Source organism: Melanotaenia boesemani, chromosome 13 (genome assembly GCF_017639745.1).
Source record: "Melanotaenia boesemani isolate fMelBoe1 chromosome 13, fMelBoe1.pri, whole genome shotgun sequence".
NCBI classification, from domain to species: Eukaryota; Metazoa; Chordata; class Actinopteri; order Atheriniformes; family Melanotaeniidae; genus Melanotaenia; species Melanotaenia boesemani.
Window position 1 is genome coordinate 1,390,695 of NC_055694.1, and position 20,312 is coordinate 1,411,006.

At 42.9% G+C, this 20,312-nt stretch overlaps 1 protein-coding gene and 1 long non-coding RNA gene across 5 annotated transcripts in view; one reads left to right on the plus strand and one right to left on the minus strand.

Moving 5' to 3' along the window:
* Positions 1–229: 229 nt before the first annotated feature.
* LOC121651608 lies at positions 230–10,233 on the minus strand. 2 transcript variants are annotated; one of them, XR_006012453.1, is made up of 4 exons: positions 10,206–10,233; positions 3,978–3,982; positions 475–828; positions 230–279 (listed from the first exon to the last, which is right to left on the minus strand). It is a non-coding gene; the product is annotated as an uncharacterized LOC121651608 (long non-coding RNA). The 2 variants fall into 2 exon arrangements; XR_006012454.1 differs by lacking the exon at positions 230–279 and adding an exon at positions 373–407.
* Positions 4,581–20,312, plus strand: part of otud5a (OTU deubiquitinase 5a) — a 47,386-nt gene continuing 31,654 nt past the window's right edge. The window contains exons 1-2 of one of the 3 annotated variants that reach the window (XM_042003938.1): positions 4,581–5,430; positions 11,220–11,313. In XM_042003938.1, coding sequence (XP_041859872.1) covers positions 4,843–5,430; positions 11,220–11,313 — 682 coding nt within the window. In that variant the 5' untranslated portion in view covers positions 4,581–4,842. The remainder of the gene's footprint in view (positions 5,431–11,219; positions 11,314–20,312) is intronic. The other 2 variants (XM_042003937.1, XM_042003936.1) reach the window with 2 other exon arrangements.

The following is a 20,312-nucleotide window of genomic DNA, read 5'->3' on the forward strand; positions in this document are numbered from 1 at the left end:
ACCTGTTGTCCACCTGTCTGATCTCCACCTGTTCTGATGTTCTCCACCTGTCTGATCTCCACCTGTTCTGATGTTCTCCACCTGTCTGATCTCCACCTGTTGTCCACCTGTCTGATCTCCACCTGTTCTGATGTTCTCCACCTGTCTGATCTCCACCTGTTCTAATGTTCTCCACCTGTTTGATCTCCACCTGTTCTCCACCTGTCTGATCTCCACCTGTTGTCCACCTGTCTGATCTCCACCTGTTCTCCACCTGTCTGATCTCCACCTGTTGTCCACCTGTCTGATCTTCACCTGTTCTGATGTTCTCCACCTGTCTGATCTCCACCTGTTCTGATGTTCTCCACCTGTCTGATCTCCACCTGTTCTAATGTTCTCCACCTGTCTGATCTCCACCTGTTCTCCGCCTGTCTGATCTCCACCTGTTGTCCACCTGTCTGATCTCCACCTGTTCTCCACCTGTCTGATCTCCACCTGTTCTGATGTTCTCCACCTGTTCTGCGTCAGTGGTGTGTGAGCAGGTGGTGCTCCTGCATGCCTTTGTTCTCCACCTTTGTCACGACCTGCAAACTGTGGAGTCTGAAACTACGTCAGGAGTTTATCATCAACGGAGGCGGATGTTTCGTTTTACAGATTTTTCTCCTCAAAGTGAACAAATATTTCTTCGTGTTCTTGGTTGTTTTATTCTGTTCCTGCTGCAGCATGAAGGGTGGAGACGATACCACCCTTCTTCTCCATCTTTATTCATATTCTGCTGATGCTGGATGCTGAATCCGTGTCATGTGACCGGTGTGGTGTAATGTGATTGGTTGTCTTGTTTTTGATTGACTTCAGGGGTGGTCTGGCTGATGGTGGATCCTCCTTCGGTTTAGAGTTTGGACTCCACAGTTTGCAGGTTTCATCTTTCAGAACCTCGACCCAAAGTTCCCTCAATTGTCCGTCAACCAAAATGTTCAGTAACAACAGCCCGAAGGATCTTCGGGGCTTTTTGAATCGAGCTTTCTGTAGATCTGCTCTGGATGAGCTGATGGAGGACGTGTCTCTGTTTCTGCTTCAGAGGGCTCTGAGTCTCAGAACTGGGAATCTTTGTTCTGGTTTTGGTTCTTCCTGGACTGCGAGCAGCTGTTGTCATCAGCTGGAATTCTCCGGTTTATATTTCCAGAACCGAATCAGAGCTGAAGCGATGGGATGAGTGCTGTGGTTCTCGCTCTTAAATCAGATTAAACTTTTCCAGGTTTTCCTCCGCCCACAAACAAACATCTCTGGGGTTTGGTTCTGTTTGTTTGGACTGAGATTCTGAACTGGATCAGAACAGGGTGGATGGCTGAGGAAACCACGTTGAGTCTGTTAGCTCACCATGGAAACGGATGCTGAACGTTCAGTTTCAGGTTCTCGAGTCTGATCATTCTGATGTTAGATAGATAGATGCCGACATACTGATGCCCAAAGATGTCCACCAAAGGTCCTGAGACTGAAGGTCCAGAACCGGGACCTCCTGACATGTTCTGGTCAGGAGGTCTTCTCATGCCCTTCATCTCCCGATTAAACTCATCATTATAATACGAAATGACATTAGTGGAATATTTGAATGATTAGAAGAACCGATGTAGTGATCCATAAGCCACTAGCTATGTGCACTTGTTTACACGTTTCCATGGACACAAGTATTCAGATTAAATCCTGATTGGAATAAAAATGCTTCACGTAAACATTCCGATTCTGTTCAGGGTTTTCCCGATTGTTGTTCTGATCGGCAAGCATGAAAACATCGTGTGACTGTCAGGTAGAAACGGTCCTTACTGAGCATGTCCGCTACGTCAACCGTACGTCACTCAATAAAGTTTCGTTCAAAAGAAAGAGCCGGTTCTGTTAGAACAGGCGGAACCACGAACTGATGGAATGCTTTCCAGTTAATGAAAGAGCCGGTGGGTTTCACCCTTGTTGGTCAACCGTTGGCCATTTTAAAGTTTAAATTTCTTCAAAGGCCATCAGGCCACAGCGGAGACATTTTCCACACGTTTGGGTCATTAGAGGACAGAAAAGTCCCCTCCCAAAAACTCCTACAAATAATTACAGAATAATATTTTTCCAGTGGTCACTTTGAGCATTGATTGTGGTAAAAACTGTTTCAGAGAAAGAGGAATTAGAATTATTATTATTAATTATTAATAATAATAATTATTATTATAAATGATAAATTATAATTATTAGTGTATTTAGAATGATTTTCATATGAAAGACGGCAGGTGTTTCGAGCAGAGGTCTGTAACGGGAAAATGGCACCATGTCATGATGAATAGTAAAAAGTTTGACTATTTTTCTGTAAAATTAAACTCTGATATTAGAGGATGCAGGATTATATTTTGTTATGGTCAAGAGATTAAAAACTGTGGTTTTTAAGGGGATTTTTGTCTCCATATGACCCGAAAGGAAAGTAAATCATTAATTTATTTTATAGATTTTTATTTATTTAAATTTATTAATTAATCTGCTAATTTTAAACAATTAATTTTAGTATAACTAAGACTGACCTTACATAAGATCCACAACCACCCAAACTCTGTTATGTGGATAAAAAACTGTAAATTTTTAGTTTTGTTTCAGAAAAGAATAGTAACTTGCTGTTAGTATCTGGCGTTTAAGGGTTAAAAATCCTTTGAATGATGCATATTTTTGTGATTAGGACTGAAGGTGACTGAAAGATCTGAGCGAAACAAAAGCGGAAAGTATTCTGTAAATTTTTATATCTATTTTTTCCTGAAAGGGTCGATTTAACAGTTAATATAATTATTATATTTTGATGGAGTCAGATGTTCCTCTGAGTCCTGGGCGTTCCTGGAAAACTTTCCTGGACGCTGCATCGTGTAGAAAGGGTCGTCGATTGAAGAAAAGTTGGCAAAGGTCCGGCGTTCTGTAAAAGCTCGGTTCTCGTCCCTATGGTCTAAAACCGCTGACGTTCAGAGACTAGTTGAGGGCTGAAGCTCCACGGGAAGCAAGAACTTTGTTTGTGACCTCGAGGCCGCAAGAACAAGAAAAAAGTTTATATTGTTCCGATCATTCATCCTCTGAGAAGCTTCGTCTGCGATGGGGCGGGGCTTACTGCGGGGCGGGGCTTACTGCGGGGCGGGGCAACGAACAGCTGACAGAGAAACTTGATCGTGGGAGGGCAGCTGTGCGCGTGGCGGTGTCTGTGTCTTTAAATCACACAAAATACTCCTTGGAGAAGAAAGTTCTGCCTGGCTGATGCGTCGAGAACCGCCCCGTTCACGTCCGCGAGAGCAGAATGACGCCATTTTGTTCTCGCGGCCTCGAGAGCAAGAAAAAAAAATTTCTGGGAGTGTGTCACAGCATTTAACCTAACCCTGAACATCTGGCTCTTCCGCTCCCCTGAACAACTGGATCAGCTCCGGTCCTGGTTCCTGTGGTGGAAACAGATCTTCAGATCCATCCACTTGGTCCACATGTGGACTGAAAACTGAAATAATCCAGTTTTGAACATCTGGACTGAACGAAGGAGAATTTACTACAGTTTCTTCTTTCTGAGTTGATTTTTTTCTTCATCTGCTGAGGAAGACCCCAGTGGACTCAGCTGATGAGCTGTAAAAGTGGCGACAGTGCCCCCTGCTGGCAGAAACAGAGACCCGGCACACAGAGACTCCATAGTAATATGCAGGGTATTTTGTACTGTGTATTGTGTAAGTCTGTCTCTTTATAATTGAGGAATTATTAATACTATTGTTATTATTTATTCAACACTGAGCACCAGCTGTAACTAAAGGAAGTGTGTGTGTGTGTGTGTGTGTGTGAGACAGGATGCTTATATAAACACTTTGTCACCTCTCAGCTTGGTTTCTGGTTTTTAATGAACTCGTCTGCATGTGGAAAAGAAAAAGCTCCAATTATCATCATCAGGGTGTTATAGTTATACCAAACATATCACCTAGTAGAGGGTTAGTTACTCAATCCTACTTGCAAACCATTTCTCATTGTTCCAGATAAAGTAACTGGGATGGAGATGTTGCTTTTAAATAAGGAATCAACTACGGAGCATTTGTTTATGTAAATTTGATCTTGAAATTTTATCAGCTGTTAAACCACTCGTTGAACAGGGATTGATCTGTGGCTCCTGGGGCTGATTGTCCAAAGAAGATGCTGCACAAACTGTTGAACATGGACAATTTCTCACATCCTCTGCACGACACACTAAGGATACAACAGCATGTTCAGACAGAGGCTTCTTCAGGTCTGCCAGCAGCTGTTTACAATAGGAATTTATTTCAATGCATAAAATGATTTAGTACTTTTAGTAAATAATACCCCCCCCTAAAAATAAATAATCAAATAAAACCTCTGCAACAACATTCCTTTTGGGATTAATAAAGTACTTTTCATAATTCATTATCATATAATTTAATTTTATTAAGAAAATAACTATAATGATTATGTGCGTTTACATCAATATGAATAATAAATGTAGTTAATGATTGGATCAATAAAAGTCATACGTTTTTATTAAAATAGCTTTTTGTATGTGGACGGTTTGATTAACGGCCTGACGTAAAACTGCCGTCGCAACCAGGAAGTGACGTCACCACGCCGCGTCAGGCTGTGTTGATGTTTTGGAGAACGGGAAGACGCTTTTTGTTTTTGTTCAACTGAACCGTCGAAAAGAAGCCGACTCGTCGCTTCTTTCTTCTGTTTCACCTCGTTAAGAGCCTTATCTCGGTGATTTGAAGCGAACGGCCGGGCCAGAGGGCGAACAGACCGACTCTTTTGATCCAGAACGGGAGGACTTGTCACCCTCTGACCCCCTCCCTGCTCCCTTCACACACACACACCACCATGACGATTCTCCCGAAGAAGAAGCCCAGTTCTGGTGTCGGTGTCTCGGACCACGCCGATGACAGCGACCGTCGAAGCGGCTCCGATCCTCATCAGCACCCGCATCCCCATGCAGGACGAACGGGAGCGCGACCCAGGGCTTCGCCTCCGCCGTGGTCCTACCAGACCGCTCCGCCCTCCGCCAGGGACGACAGGCGGAGCATCGAGGCGAGTTCCCGGCCGCAGCAGGCCTCTCCGCCGCCTGTCGGCTCCGTGTCCCCGGTAGGACCGGGCGACGGTCGGGACAGCACCGGAGGAATGGTCGCTGGGTCCCGCGGAGAGCTCGTCGTCTCGGCCGGGGTTGTGGGATGCGGCGGAGGCTTGGGAAGTTGCTGCTCTGGGCCTGGGCTGAGCAAGAGGCGGCGGCAGGCAGGCACCTGCACCGGCGGGGTGGTGGCTGCTCTGGCCGGGGGTGGCCAACCCGGGGTGACCGGACCGGGAGGTGTGGGCTCCAGCCAGGACACAGAGGAGGGAGCAGGGAACAACAGCGAGGACGAGTACGAGAACGCCGCCCGGCTGCAGTCCATGGACCCGGCAACCGTGGAGCAGGTAGGAAGCTAACGCCGATGCTAGCAGCGATGCTGAGTGAGATGCTAATGCTACTGTGGCTACAAATGTGTGACTTCTGGAAGCTTTTATCTTTTACAAAGCGCGTGCTGCTTTGTCAGGTATTTAAAGGAACAGCACAAAAGGAAAACAATTCGGGTTTTATAGACCCGCAACGTTTCAGGTTTACTGGAATAATGTGATTAAATGACTGTCCGTTCACATCGCCATAAATAAAAACACCTGCCACATCAAAGCAGTTCATACATGCTTTCATAATGCTTCCTCTGGGAACCATGGCAACAGTATGGGTGCTTTAGGTACCTGGCAGTTTGACTGACATGAACCTAAAATTGTAAACATGTCCTCCCCCTCTGTGTTGTTTTGTTTAAACAGCCAGGTAGCTGATGATGCTCTGACAGGTGGGACTGCTCTGTGGTTCCTCCGTCTCCAACAGAAACTGGACCAAGTCCAGGCAGAGTCCACATTCAACAGTCTGACGCTTTAAATTCCCAGCGACGGTGACATATACGCACATTAGTGACCAAGATTAATATGTTGGTGTCACAAAGGTGTTTGCTCTTTTATATTTACTCAAGTGATGAACAGATCACCATGGTAACGGGAATGGGGTTGAACCTGGACCTGTCAGGCTAGGTCTTGGTGGTGTCCCAGATGAGAACAAAGATAAATATTTTAGTTTAAACTTCAGTAAACTGTCTTAGTCATAAATATGTTGAGATTAGGTTCAGTTTAAAACAGCACTAACAATAAATAATTTAGCTCTAAATAAAATAATCTGTTTTCAGAGACCGAAGCGGGTTTAATCTGAGACGGAAGTTAAACACACATGCTTTAAAAAGTGTGTGTTTCAGTATGAGGCGCGAAAGGATGCAGGAGCTTAATAAAGAAATAAATTAAAAACATCTACCAGTTTAAAGAAGGTACAAAGAGCTTATTTTAAATAAATAAAAGCTTGAAGAACAGCAGTTTAATTTATGTGTTTATTTTGAGGGGGAAAATCTTTTATTGTGAAATTGTGGGAGAAATGGACAAGCTGAGTGGTGTGTTTATGGAAATGAGGCAGGAACATATATTTCTGCCTGCTGCTTTCCAGATGTGAGGAAAAGGAAATGTAAAGGTGGAAATATATTACAGTTGTCAAATGATTAAAACCTTTAATCAGAATAATCACTGCTTACAAATTAATCATGATTCGCGTCTATGCCTGAAATCTGCCTGTTTTTACTGCATCGTATCACCAGAACGAGCAGATGCTACAAATATTTACTGTTATCTGACCTTCTCTTGGATAAAGAAAAGAAGTCCAAGGGTCAGTAAATGCAGCACCGTCTATATGTTGTTCTAAATCATCTCTACCATGTTTTAGATCAGGGCTACTCAGTTCGGTCCTACGAGGGCCGCAATCCAGCAGGTTTTCCATGTATTCCTGCACCAACACACCTGAGTCAAATTAATGAGTCATTGTGTAGAACCTGATTGGCTGTTAGATCCACCTAATTTGACTCAGGTGTGTTGGTGCAGGGATACATGGAAAACCTGCTGGATTGCGGCCCTCGTAGGACCGAATTGAGTAGCCCTGATCTAGATCATTGAAGTGTGTTTGTGCAGCAGTGATAAAAGTCCTACAGCAGCTTCACCCAAAGCAAACACCTGCTGATAAAACACATCATTGGCTGCTTGTTTTAATGGTTTTTATTCACTTTTTTACATTAGATGACCACTTTAGTTGTAATAATCAGTTCAATATTTCATCAAATCTAGACCTAAAAAAGGTCTCATATGTGCCCCCCTTTTCCTGGTCAGGGCTCCTGGCCCCCCATCAGAACTTTTCTAGACCCGCCCCTGCACAGCTGAAGTATAAACCCTGTCTACCACCAGCAGCTACCATGTTAGAGAAGGTCCTGCTAACAACAAGACTTTGGGGTAAATATGTGACGGTGTGAACCATGAACAGCTAGTTTCCTCCTTCTCAGCTGATCCATAAACACAACGAGAGAAAAGCCGATCAGCTGATCACCGACAGCCGCCATGATTCACGGAGCAACATGAGAGGAGGAGGAAGCAGCTGCTGCACAAACAGAGAGACCAGAGATCCTCTAGAGCGGCCATGTTGCTGCAGGACGCAGGATGAGTTCAAATAAAAACAGGAAAAGTTCAGGTGTGGCTGATCTTCTCCGTCTCTCCTCGTCCACATGACGGATGTGTGGCGCTCGTCACGCCGCCCCAAAATATTAACCTGATTAATTACATAAACTAGTTTCCGCTGTTAACGCGTTGCTTCTGACAGCCCTGAGATATTGTAAATGTATTTTAAATAAACTGTCAACATAAAAAATAACTAAATAGATTTAATCATGAAATAAAAACTATTAATCCCCAAAGTGAAACTTTATTGATTAATATGAGATATGTGGAATATAATATGAATAATAATGTCAGTGGTTTGGATTCGGCCTGATAAAATCCCGCCTGCTTCGGACCTCACAGTGGTCTCTGTGTGTTTCTGTTGATGTTCACCATGTAGAGAGGAGGTTTTAGCCGGACGTGGTCTCTGTAGATGGACCGGCTTCGGGCACCGGTTGATCAGATGGAAACGTCACACGTCTGAAGGAAGCCTGGGTCATGGAGACATTCAGTGATGTCAGTCAAACATTTCTGCCTTGATGTTTTTATTTTACCTGAACAGGTTAAAGATGGCTGCATTCCACTTTGTGGAGGTGCTGCTTCAGGTTGAGGGTTCACAGAGAGGAGTGGTTCATGTGCCCAGACCGGGTCATGTGACGTCCAGGCTCAGAGCGCCACAGGACTCATCCAGCTGCACCCTTCAGCTGCTTGATCCAAAAGTAAAACCCAGTCATCATGTCGGTCTGGACAGAGAAGTTTCAGCTGCATGAAAGCCGAGCGTGGGGAGCGTGCACACAGCATGTGCAGCGTGGGGAGCGTGCGGGTAGCATAGGGAACGTGTGGGGAGCGTGGGGAGTGTACGAGCAGCGTGGGGAGCGTACGGGCAGCGTGGGGAGCGTACGAGCAGCGTGGGGAGCGTACGGGCAGCGTGGGGAGTGTACGAGCAGCGTGGGGAGCGTACGGGCAGCGTGGGGAGCGTACGGGCAGCGTGGGGAGCGTACGGGCAGCGTGGGGAGCGTACGGGCAGCGCGGGGAGCGTACGGGCAGCGCGGGGAGCGTACGAGCAGCGTGGGGAGCGTACGGGCAGCGTGGGGAGCGTACGGGCAGCGTGGGGAGCGTACGGGCAGCGTGGGGAGCGTACGGACAGCGTGGGGAGCGTATGGACAGCGTAGGGAACGTGCGCAGCGTGGGGAGCGTGCATGGTTCATGATAACTTCGGAGGAACGTCGTGTCAGTGCAGGAAATGACTGAAGCAGTAAAACACAGACAAGCACATGATGATGAGGATGATGATGAGGATGTGTTGGAAAAGCCAGCTGAGGTTCCAGGTTCGGATACGGAGCTAAAACACCAGCTGATTGAGGTTCTTCAGGTCTTTATTTATCATGGAAATGAGGACCTTTAAAAGGAGGAGAGATCTCCAGATTTAAAGGGTGATTTTAGTCTGCTTGTCCATAATCAGAAACAGGAAGTACAGTGGACGTATATATATCAGGTAACATGGAGGAGCGCTGTGATTGGTCAGAGTCAAATAAACTTCCATCTCCCTGAGGTCCTCCTCCTCCACCAGGAGTGGTGGTGTGTAGCTCTGTGGGGTAAATGTGATGGATATTTTACCCTTTAGCTGATCTACTGAGGTTTTCCAGCATTTCTATCCCGTCCAGGAGGTTTACAATCCAGCCACTAAATGTAGTTTTATTCAGAGACTCTATCTGGTAAATCCACAATGATCCATGATAACAGCATTATTTATCACATTTCACCATAAAAACATCACCATCACTACTATGTTGCTAAGAGACCTCTATTTAGACCTGGACATGATGATGAAGCCACTTCCTGTCAGACTTTCCACCAATCAGAGAGCTTAGATTGACGGTAACGTCCAATCAGGAGCAGCCAAAGATCAACCAGTGAGCAGAAAGTTCTATGTGTGTGTGAAAAGAAGAAAAATAATGCTCCTCTATGGCTGGAATAAAGCCAAGAAGACGTTTCTGATGCACGGTGGCGCCACAAAGCAGCTGAGCTGGAGTTGGTTTAGTGAGGATAGCAGGTAAATAGTAGCAGGAATAACTGGAAATGAGGAAAAAGTGGATTTATAAAGCACATTTACAACAGCCTCAGCCGACCAAAGTGCTGCACAGAGTGGTCAGAAGGCCCAAACCATTATAACAATAAAAGAAACCAGTTTAACTCATAAAACAATTTACAGAATAAAATGACATAAAATACGTTAACATAGCATGAGAACTAGGGCTGCAATTAATGACATTCTGATTAGTCACCGACTATTAAAACGACTAGTCGACCAATCGGATTCTGTATCTCATGATTATTATAAATGGATCTTATTTCACTTTCAGCTTTGAAATCTTACATGAGGTTGTTAAATCTGACGTTCCTCCTCTTTAAATGTTCGAGCATTGCAGACGTACTTCCGTGGTACACAAGGTCCGCTTCACAAACCTCACATGTATTTATTTTGTAAGTTTAGCGTGAAGTTATCTCAGACTTTTAACGTTTTCCACCGCCGTTTTCCTCCCTGGTCCGCCACCATATTTTTCCTCTGGCGGACTTTACTGTGCATGTGCAACTCTCAGCAGAGATTAAAAAAGAAGACGATGTCTCACTCAGTTTTTTTTTTTTTTTCTTTTTCTTTTTGCAGACAATAGTCGACGGCTAAATTCGCTGTCGACTATTTTTATTGTCGACAACGTCGACTAATTGTTGCAGCCCTAATAAGAACCATTCAGATGCTCAAGCTGGAGGAAAGGCCGGTGTTTTTGATGTAAAAAGCGTGACGCTCTGCGCTGAGCTCATGTTAAAGGCAGAATGTTCTGGGTCTGGGAGCAGACAGAAGGACCTCCATCACCTCTGCTTTTACCTGCTTCTGGGACCTGAGGAGCAGCCGATGATCTCGGCTCTGACAGGTCTGTGAGAAGCTGAAAGCTCTGATAATAAGCTGCTGCTGCGCTATCAAGACTTCTAAAAACAAGCAATGAAACCATGACCTGCATCCTGTACCGAACAGGAAGCAGCTCCCGGCGCTTCCTCCCTGTCAGACGGCGAGCCGCCGAGTTCTCAGCTCAGCGACGGAGCAGCGACGGAGCAGCGACGGAGCAGCGACGGAGCAGTCCGTAAAGACAGAGTTGCAGTAAAAGCATGAAGAACTCTCTGGATCTTTGAAAGGGACGGTTCCCCTGCTCAAACCATAGATGGGAAAACTGACCACAGAGCAAATTTGTTTATCATATTTAAAACCAGAATCCCACCGAGGTTTCTCTCAGAGCTCCAGAGATAACAGTGACTACGCTGACATGGCAGACCAAAACGAATATTCTGTCTTCTCTTTGGAGGAAACATGGAACTCGTTTCTGTTAAATGTTTGTTTCAATGCCAATACCAAGACTTGAGAGAACGATGAGATGAGAAAAGGTTTGGTCACTGTTGATCTGTGTGTTATTTCTACAAAGTTCTGTTAGTAATAAATTCTGCTTTCTTCTTCTGGTCGGCCTTTATGCTGCTACATCTATTCATACATTCATTTTACATCATTTTAGCCTCAGGAGCTGACAGCTGAGGCTGGAAACGTGGCCGTCCGTCACCAGAACTGATCCCAGCTTTGTGACTTTGTGTTGGTTCAGCAGGAACACTGGTTTGAAAAAGCTCTGAGGGAGAAGAAAGGATTCGTCATCAAGAAGATGAAGGAGGACGGAGCGTGTCTGTTCAGGGCCGTGGGTGAGTCTCACACCAGCGACCGAGGCTGGATCCATCCTCATCCTCACCATCATCAGGACGAAACGGCTGTTTCAGGTCCACACCGACCTGCTGGTGATGATGATGATGATGCAAAGCTGAAGGCATTTAGACCACGTCTTCATGTCCTTCATGCCTGATCCTCTTTTTTTGCTTCCGTTTCTGTCATTTGTTTGTTTGTGTTGCTCAACGCGAGTCTAGAACAAACAACCCAGTAAAAAGTGCCGCGAATCCTCCAGCATCTCCCGCACAGGTCAGCTGGAGCTCCATGACTTTAACATAGAGACTTCATTCACCAGGTCAGAGGAGGGGCGGTGCGCATCGCCCCTGGTCCACCATGCGACAGCCCCTCAGTGCAGCCGGCCCAGGTTCCAGTCCCGACCTGGTCCCCCCTCTGCAGGGCATTCCCACCTCTGACCCACATTCCTGCCCAGCTGCTGTTAAATTAACAGGAGAATAGAGCCCAGTAAAACATAAAGAACAAAAAGAAAAGAGCAAACTTCACCCTGACAGGACGTTTAGACATGATTTTACTGTGCTGCTGCAATCAGAGTTGAAGCTTTATGAAGATGAAGGAAGTGAGCCAAAGCTTCAGGAAGGTTTAAATCTGAGAAACAAAAGACTGAACTGCGTAGCGTTCACGACCTTCCGGTGCCTGCTGTTTCCTGAGCGAGTGGACATTTGAACGTAGCACAGGTGAGTTCCTGCAGTTCTTCTGATGAGCAGCAGGTGTCAGCGTGGAGCTGCATATCAGCCTGGCGCTTCACACGATGCCTTCAGGTGTCAGAGGACATCAGGAGACTGCTGTTTCTGCAGATGCTTTACTGACAAACAATGTAATGTCCTGCTGTCTGACAACTACAGCCTTCGCCCCTGAGAAGCATCATCAGTTCTCACCGAACATCCCTTTTTCCACATGTTTCCCCATCTCTCCGTCCTCTGCTGTCGCCAGGGCAACAACAAATTCCGGTTTTCAGTCCCCGTAAAGACCTGGTACTCTTCCCAAAACTACATGTGGGAGCAGGAATATCCAGGAGTTTCCATCTGTTACAGACTGGTTTATACTGGGATTAAAAGCTGCTACAGACTGGTTCATACTGGGATTAAAAACTGTTACAGACTCGTTTATACTGGGATTAAAGGCTGTTACATACTGGTTTATACTGGGATTAAAAGCTGCTACAGACTGGTTTATACTGGGATTAAACGCTGTTACACACTGGTTTATACTGGGATTAAAAGCTGTTACAGACTGGTTTATACTGGGATTAAAGGCTGTTACATACTGGTTTATACTGGGATTAAAAGCTGCTACAGACTGGTTTATACTGGGATTAAAAGCTGCTACAGACTGGTTTATACTGGGATTAAAAGCTGTTACAGACTGGTTTATACTGGGATTAAAAGCCGCTACAGACTGGTTTATACTGGGATTAAAAGCTGTTACAGACTGGTTTATACTGGGATTAAAAGCTGCTACAGACTGGTTTATACTGGGATTAAAAGCTGCTACAGACTGGTTTATACTGGGATTAAAAGCTGCTACAGACTGGTTTATACTGGGATTAAAAGCTGCTACAGACTGGTTTATACTGGGATTAAAAGCTGTTACAGACTGGTTTATACTGGGATTAAAAGCTGTTACAGACTGGTTTATACTGGGAATAAAAGCTGCTACAGACTGGTTTATACTGGGATTAAAAGCTGTTACAGACTGGTTTATACTGGGATTAAAAGCTGTTACCGACTGGTTTATACTGGGATTAAAAGCTGTTACAGACTGGTTTATACTGGGATTAAAAGCTGCTACAGACTGGTTTATACTGGGATTAAAAGCAACTACACACTGGTTTATACTGGGATTAAAAGCTGCTACAGACTGGTTTATACTGGGATTAAAAGCTGCGACACACTGGTTATAACAGGGATTAAAACCAACTACAGACTGGTTTATACTGGGATTAAAAGCTGTTACAGACTGGTTTATACTGGGATTAAAAGCAACTACAGACTGGTTCATACTGGGATTAAAAGCTGCTACAGACTGGTTTATACTGGGATTAAAAGCTGCTACAGACTGGTTTTAACAGGGATTAAAAGCAACTACAGACTGGTTTATACTGGGATTAAAAGCTTTTACAGACTGGTTTATACTGGGATTAAAAGCTGTTACAGACTGGTTCATACTGGGATTAAAAGCTGATACAGACCGGTTTATACTGGGATTAAAAGCTGTTACAGACTGGTTTATACTGGGATTAAAAGCTGTTACAGACTGGTTTATACTGGGATTAAAAGCTGTTACAGACTGGTTTATACTGGGATTAAACGCTGCTACAGACTGGTTTATACTGGGATTAAAAGCTGCTACAGACTGGTTTATACTGGGATTAAAAGATGCTACAGACTGGTTTATACTGGGATTAAAAGCTGCTACAGACTGGTTTATACTGGGATTGAAAGCTGTTACAGACTGGTTTATACTGGGATTAAAAGCTGCTACAGACTGGTTTATACTGGGATTAAAAGCTGCTACAGACTGGTTTATACTGGGATTAAAAGCTGCTACAGACTGGTTTATACTGGGATTAAAAGATGCTACAGACTGGTTTATACTGGGATTAAAATCTGCTGCAGACTGGTTTATACTGGGATTAAAAGCTGCTACAGACTGGTTTATACTGGGATTAAAAGCTGTTACAGACTGGTTTATACTAGGATTAAAAGCTGCTACAGACTGGTTTATACTGGGATTAAAAGCTGCTACAGACTGGTTTATACTGGGATTAAAAGCTGCTACAGACTGGTTTATACTGGGATTAAAAGCTGTTACAGACTGGTTTATACTGGGATTGAAAGCTGTTACAGACTGATTTATACTGGGATTAAAAGCTGCTACAGACTGGTTTATACTGGGATTGAAAGCTGTTACAGACTGATTTATACTGGGATTAAAAGCTGCTACAGACTGGTTTATACTGGGATTAAAAGCAACTACAGACTGGTTTATACTGGGATTAAAAGCTGTTACAGACTGGTTTATACTGGGATTAAAAGCTGCTACAGACTGGTTTATACTGGGATTGAAAGCTGTTACAGACTGATTTATACTGGGATTAAAAGCTGCTACAGACTGGTTTATACTGGGATTGAAAGCTGTTACAGACTGATTTATACTGGGATTAAAAGCTGCTACAGACTGGTTTATACTGGGATTAAAAGCAACTACAGACTGGTTTATACTGGGATTAAAAGCTGCTACAGACTGGTTCATACTGGGATTAAAAGCTGCTACAGACTGGTTTATACTGGGATTAAAAGCTGCTACAGCCTGGTTTATACTGGGATTAAAGCTGCTACAGACTGGTTTATACTGGGATTAAAAGCTGCTACAGACTGGTTTATACTGGGATTAAAAGCTGCTACAGACTGGTTTATACTGGGATTAAAAGCTGTTAAAGACTGGTTTATACTGGGATTGAAAGCTGTTACAGACTGGTTTATACTGGGATTAAAAGCTGCTACAGACTGGTTTATACTGGGATTAAAAGCTGCTACAGACTGGTTTATACTGGGATTAAAAGCTGCTACAGCCTGGTTTATACTGGGATTAAAAGCTGCTACAGACTGGTTTATACTGGGATTAAAAGCTGTTACAGACTGGTTTATACTGGGATTAAAAGCTGTTACAGACTGGTTCATACTGGGATTAAAAGCTGATACAGACCTGTTTATACTGGGATTAAAAGCTGTTACAGACTGGTTTATACTGGGATTAAAAGCTGTTACAGACTGGTTTATACTGGGATTAAAAGCTGCTACAGACTGGTTTATACTGGGATTAAAAGCTGTTACAGATTGGTTTATACTGGGATTAAAAGCTGCTACAGACTGGTTTATACTGGGATTAAAAGCTGCTACAGACTGGTTTATAGTGGGATTAAAAGCAACTACACACTGGTTTATACTGGGATTAAAAGCTGCTACAGACTGGTTTATACTGGGATTAAAAGCTGCGACACACTGGTTTTAACAGGGATTAAAACCAACTACAGACTGGTTTATACTGGGATTAAAAGCTGTTACAGACTGGTTTATACTGGGATTAAAAGCAACTACAGACTGGTTTATACTGGGATTAAAAGCTGCTACAGACTGGTTTATACTGGGATTAAAAGCTGCTACAGACTGGTTTTAACAGGGATTAAAAGCAACTACAGACTGGTTTATACTGGGATTAAAAGCTTTTACAGACTGGTTTATACTGGGATTAAAAGCTGTTACAGACTGGTTCATACTGGGATTAAAAGCTGATACAGACCGGTTTATACTGGGATTAAAAGCTGCTACAGACTGGTTTATACTGGGATTAAAAGCTGCTACAGACTGGTTTATATTGGGATTAAAAGCTGTTACAGATTGGTTCATACTGGGATTAAAAGCTGCTACAGACTGGTTTATACTGGGATTAAAAGCAACTACACACTGGTTTATACTGGGATTAAAAGCTGCTACAGACTGGTTTATACTGGGATTAAAAGCTGCGACACACTGGTTTTAACAGGGATTAAAACCAACTACAGACTGGTTTATACTGGGATTAAAAGCTATTACAGACTGGTCTATACTGGGATTAAAAGCAACTACAGACTGGTTTTAACAGGGATTAAAAGCAACTACAGACTGGTTTATACTGGGATTAAAAGCTTTTACAGACTGGTTTATACTGGGATTAAAAGCTGTTACAGACTGGTTCATACTGGGATTAAAAGCTGATACAGACCGGTTTATACTGGGATTAAAAGATGTTACAGACTGGTTTATACTGGGATTAAAAGCTGCTACAGACTGGTTTATACTGGGATTAAAAGCTGCTACAGACTGGTTTATACTGGGATTAAAAGATGCTACAGACTGGTTTATACTGGGTTTAAAAGCTGCTACAGACTGGTTTATACTGGGATTAAAAGCTGCTACAGACTGGTTTATACTGGGATTAAAATCTGCTACAGACTGGTTTATACTGGGATTAAAAGCTGCTACAGACTGGTTTATACTGGGATTAAAAGCAACTACAGACTGGTTCATACTGGGATTGAAAGCTGTTACAGACTGGTTTATACTGGGATTAAAAGCTGCTACAGACTGGTTTATACTGGGATTAAAAGCTGCTACAGACTGGTTTATACTGGGATTAAAAGCTGCTACAGACTGGTTTATACTGGGATTAAAAGCTGCTACAGACTGGTTTATACTGGGATTAAAAGCTGCTACAGACTGGTTTATACTGGGATTAAAAGCTGCTACAGACTGGTTTATACTGGGATTAAAAGCAACTACACACTGGTTTATACTGGGATTAAAAGCTGCTACAGACTGGTTTATACTGGGATTAAAAGCTGCGACACACTGGTTTTAACAAGGATTAAAACCAACTACAGAGTGGTTTATACTGGGATTAAAAGCTGCTACAGACTGGTTTATACTGGGATTAAAAACAACTACACACTGGTTTATACTGGGATTAAAAGCTGCTACAGACTGGTTTATACTGGGATTAAAAGCTGCTACAGACTGGTTTATACTGGGATTAAAAGCTGCTACAGACTGGTTTATACTGGGATTAAAAGCTGTTACAGATTGGTTTACACTGGGATTAAAAGCTGCTACAGACTTGTTTATACTGGGATTAAAAGCTGCTACAGACTGGTTTATACTGGGATTAAACACTGCTACACACTGGTTTATACTGGGATTAAAAGCTGCTACAGACTGGTTTATACTGGGATTAAAAGCTGTTACACACTGGTTTATACTGGGATTAAAAGCTGCTACAGACTGGTTTATACTGGGATTAAAAGCTGTTACAGACTGGTTTATACTGGGATTAAAAGCAACTACAGACTGGTTTATACTGGGATTAAAAGCTGCTACAGACTGGTTTATACTGGGATTAAAAGCTGCTACAGACTGGTTTATACTGGGATTAAAAGCTGCTACACACTGGTTTATAGTGGGATTAAAAGCAACTACACACTGGTTTATACTGGGATTAAAAGCTGCTACAGACTGGTTTATACTGGGATTAAAAGCTGTTACAGACTGGTTTATACTGGGATTAAAAGCTGCTACAGACTGGTTTATACTGGGGTTAAAAGCTGCTACAGACTGGTTTATACTGGGATTAAAAGCTGCTACAGACTGGTTTATACTGGGATTAAAAGCTGCTACAGACTGGTTTATACTGGGATTAAAAGCTGCTACAGACTGGTTTATACTGGGATTAAAAGCTGATACAGACTGGTTTATACTGGGATTAAAAGCTGATACAGACTGGTTTATACTGGGATTAAAAGCTGCTACAGACTGGTTTATACTGGGATTAAAAGCTGCTACAGACTGGTTTATACTGGGATTAAAAGCTGCTACAGACTGGTTTATACTGGGATTAAAAGCTGCTACAGACTGGTTTATACTGGGATTAAAAGCTGCTACAGACTGGTTTATACTGGGATTAAAAGCTGCTACAGACTGGTTTTAACAGGGATTAAAAGCAACTACAGACTGGTTTATACTGGGATTAAAAGCTTTTACAGTCTGGTTTATACTGGGATTAAAAGCTGGTACAGACTGGTTTACACTGCGATTAAAAGCTGTTACAGACTGGTTTATACTGGGATTAAAAGCTGCTACAGACTGGTTTATACTGGGATTAAAAGCTGTTACAGACTGGTTTATACTGGGATTAAAAGCTGCTACAGACTGGTTTATACTGGGGTTAAAAGCTGCTACAGACTGGTTTATACTGGGATTAAAAGCTGCTACAGACTGGTTTATACTGGGATTAAAAGCTGCTACAGACTGGTTTATACTGGGATTAAAAGCTGATACAGACTGGTTTATACTGGGATTAAAAGCTGATACAGACTGGTTTATACTGGGATTAAAAGCTGCTACAGACTGGTTTATACTGGGATTAAAAGCTGCTACAGACTGGTTTATACTGGGATTAAAAGCTGCTACAGACTGGTTTATACTGGGATTAAAAGCTGCTACAGACTGGTTTATACTGGGATTAAAAGCTGCTACAGACTGGTTTATACTGGGATTAAAAGCTGCTACAGACTGGTTTTAACAGGGATTAAAAGCAACTACAGACTGGTTTATACCGGGATTAAAAGCTTTTACAGTCTGGTTTATACTGGGATTAAAAGCTGTTACAGACTGGTTCATACTGGGATTAAAAGCTGATACAGACCGGTTTATACTGGGATTAAAAGCTGTTACAGACTGGTTTATACTGGGATTAAAAGCTGTTACAGACTGGTTTATACTGGGATTAAAAGCTGTTACAGACTGGTTTATACTGGGATTAAAAGCTGCTACAGACTGGTTTATACTGGGATTAAAAGCTGCTACAGACTGGTTTATACTGGGATTAAAAGATGCTACAGACTGGTTTATACTGGGTTTAAAAGCTGCTACAGACTGGTTTATACTGGGATTAAAAGCTGATACAGACTGGTTTATACTGGGATTGAAAGCTGTTACAGACTGGTTTATACTGGGATTCGAAGCTGCTACAGACTGGTTTATACTGGGATTAAAAGCTGCTACAGACTGGTTTATACTGGGATTAAAAGCTGCTACAGACTGGTTTATACTGGGATTAAAAGCTGCTACAGACTGGTTTATACTGGGATTAAAAGATGCTACAGACTGGTTTATACTGGGATTAAAAGCTGCTGCAGACTGGTTTATACTGGGATTAAAAGCTGCTACAGACTGGTTTATACTGGGATTAAAAGCTGCTACAGACTGGTTTATACTGGGATTAAAAGCTGCTACAGACTGGTTTATACTGGGATTAAAAGCTGTTACAGACTGGTTTATACTGGGATTAAAAGCTGCTACAGACTGGTTTATACTGGGATTAAAAGCTGCTACAGACTGGTTTATGCTGGGATTAAAAGCTGTTACAGACTGGTTTATACTGGGATTGAAAGCTGTTACAGACTGGTTTATACTGGGATTAAAAGCTGCTACAGACTGGTTTATACTGGGATTAAAAGCTGCTACAGACTGGTTTATACTGGGATTAAAATCTGCTACAGACTGGTTTATACTGGGATTAAAAGCTGCTACAGACTGGTTTATACTGGGATTAAAAGCTGCTACAGACTGGTTTATACTGGGATTAAAAGCTGCTACAGACTGGTTTATACTGGGATTAAAAGCTGCTACAGACTGGTTTATACTGGGATTAAAAGATGCTACAGACTGGTTTATACTGGGATTAAAAGCCGCTACAGACTGGTTTATACCGGGATTAAAAGCTGCTGCAGACTGGTTTATACTGGGATTAAAAGCTGCTACAGACTGGTTTATACTGGGATTAAAAGCAGTTACAGACTGGTTTATACTGGGATTAAAAGCTGTTACAGACTGGTTTATACTGGGATTAAAAGCTGCTACAGACTGGTTTATACTGGGATTAAGAGGTGTTACAGACTGGTTTACACTGGGATTAAAAGCTGCTACACACTGGTTTATACTGGGATTAAAAGCTGTTACAGACTGGTTTATACTGGGATTAAAAGCTGTTACAGACTGGTTTATACTGGGATTCAAGCTGCTACAGACTGGTTTATACTGGGATTAGGAGCTGTTACAGACTGGTTTACACTGGGATTAAAAGCTGCTACACATTGGTTTATACTGGGATTAAAAGCTGGTACAGACTGGTTTACAATGCGATTAAAAGCTGTTACAGACTGGTTTATACTGGGATTGAAAGCTGTTACAGACTGGTTTATACTGGGATTAAAAGCTGCTACAGACTGGTTTATACTGGGATTAAAAGCTGCTACAGACTGGTTTATACTGGGATTAAAAGCTGCTACAGCCTGGGTTATACTGGGATTAAAAGCTGCTACAGACTGGTTTATACTGGGATTAAAAGCTGTTACAGACTGGTTTAT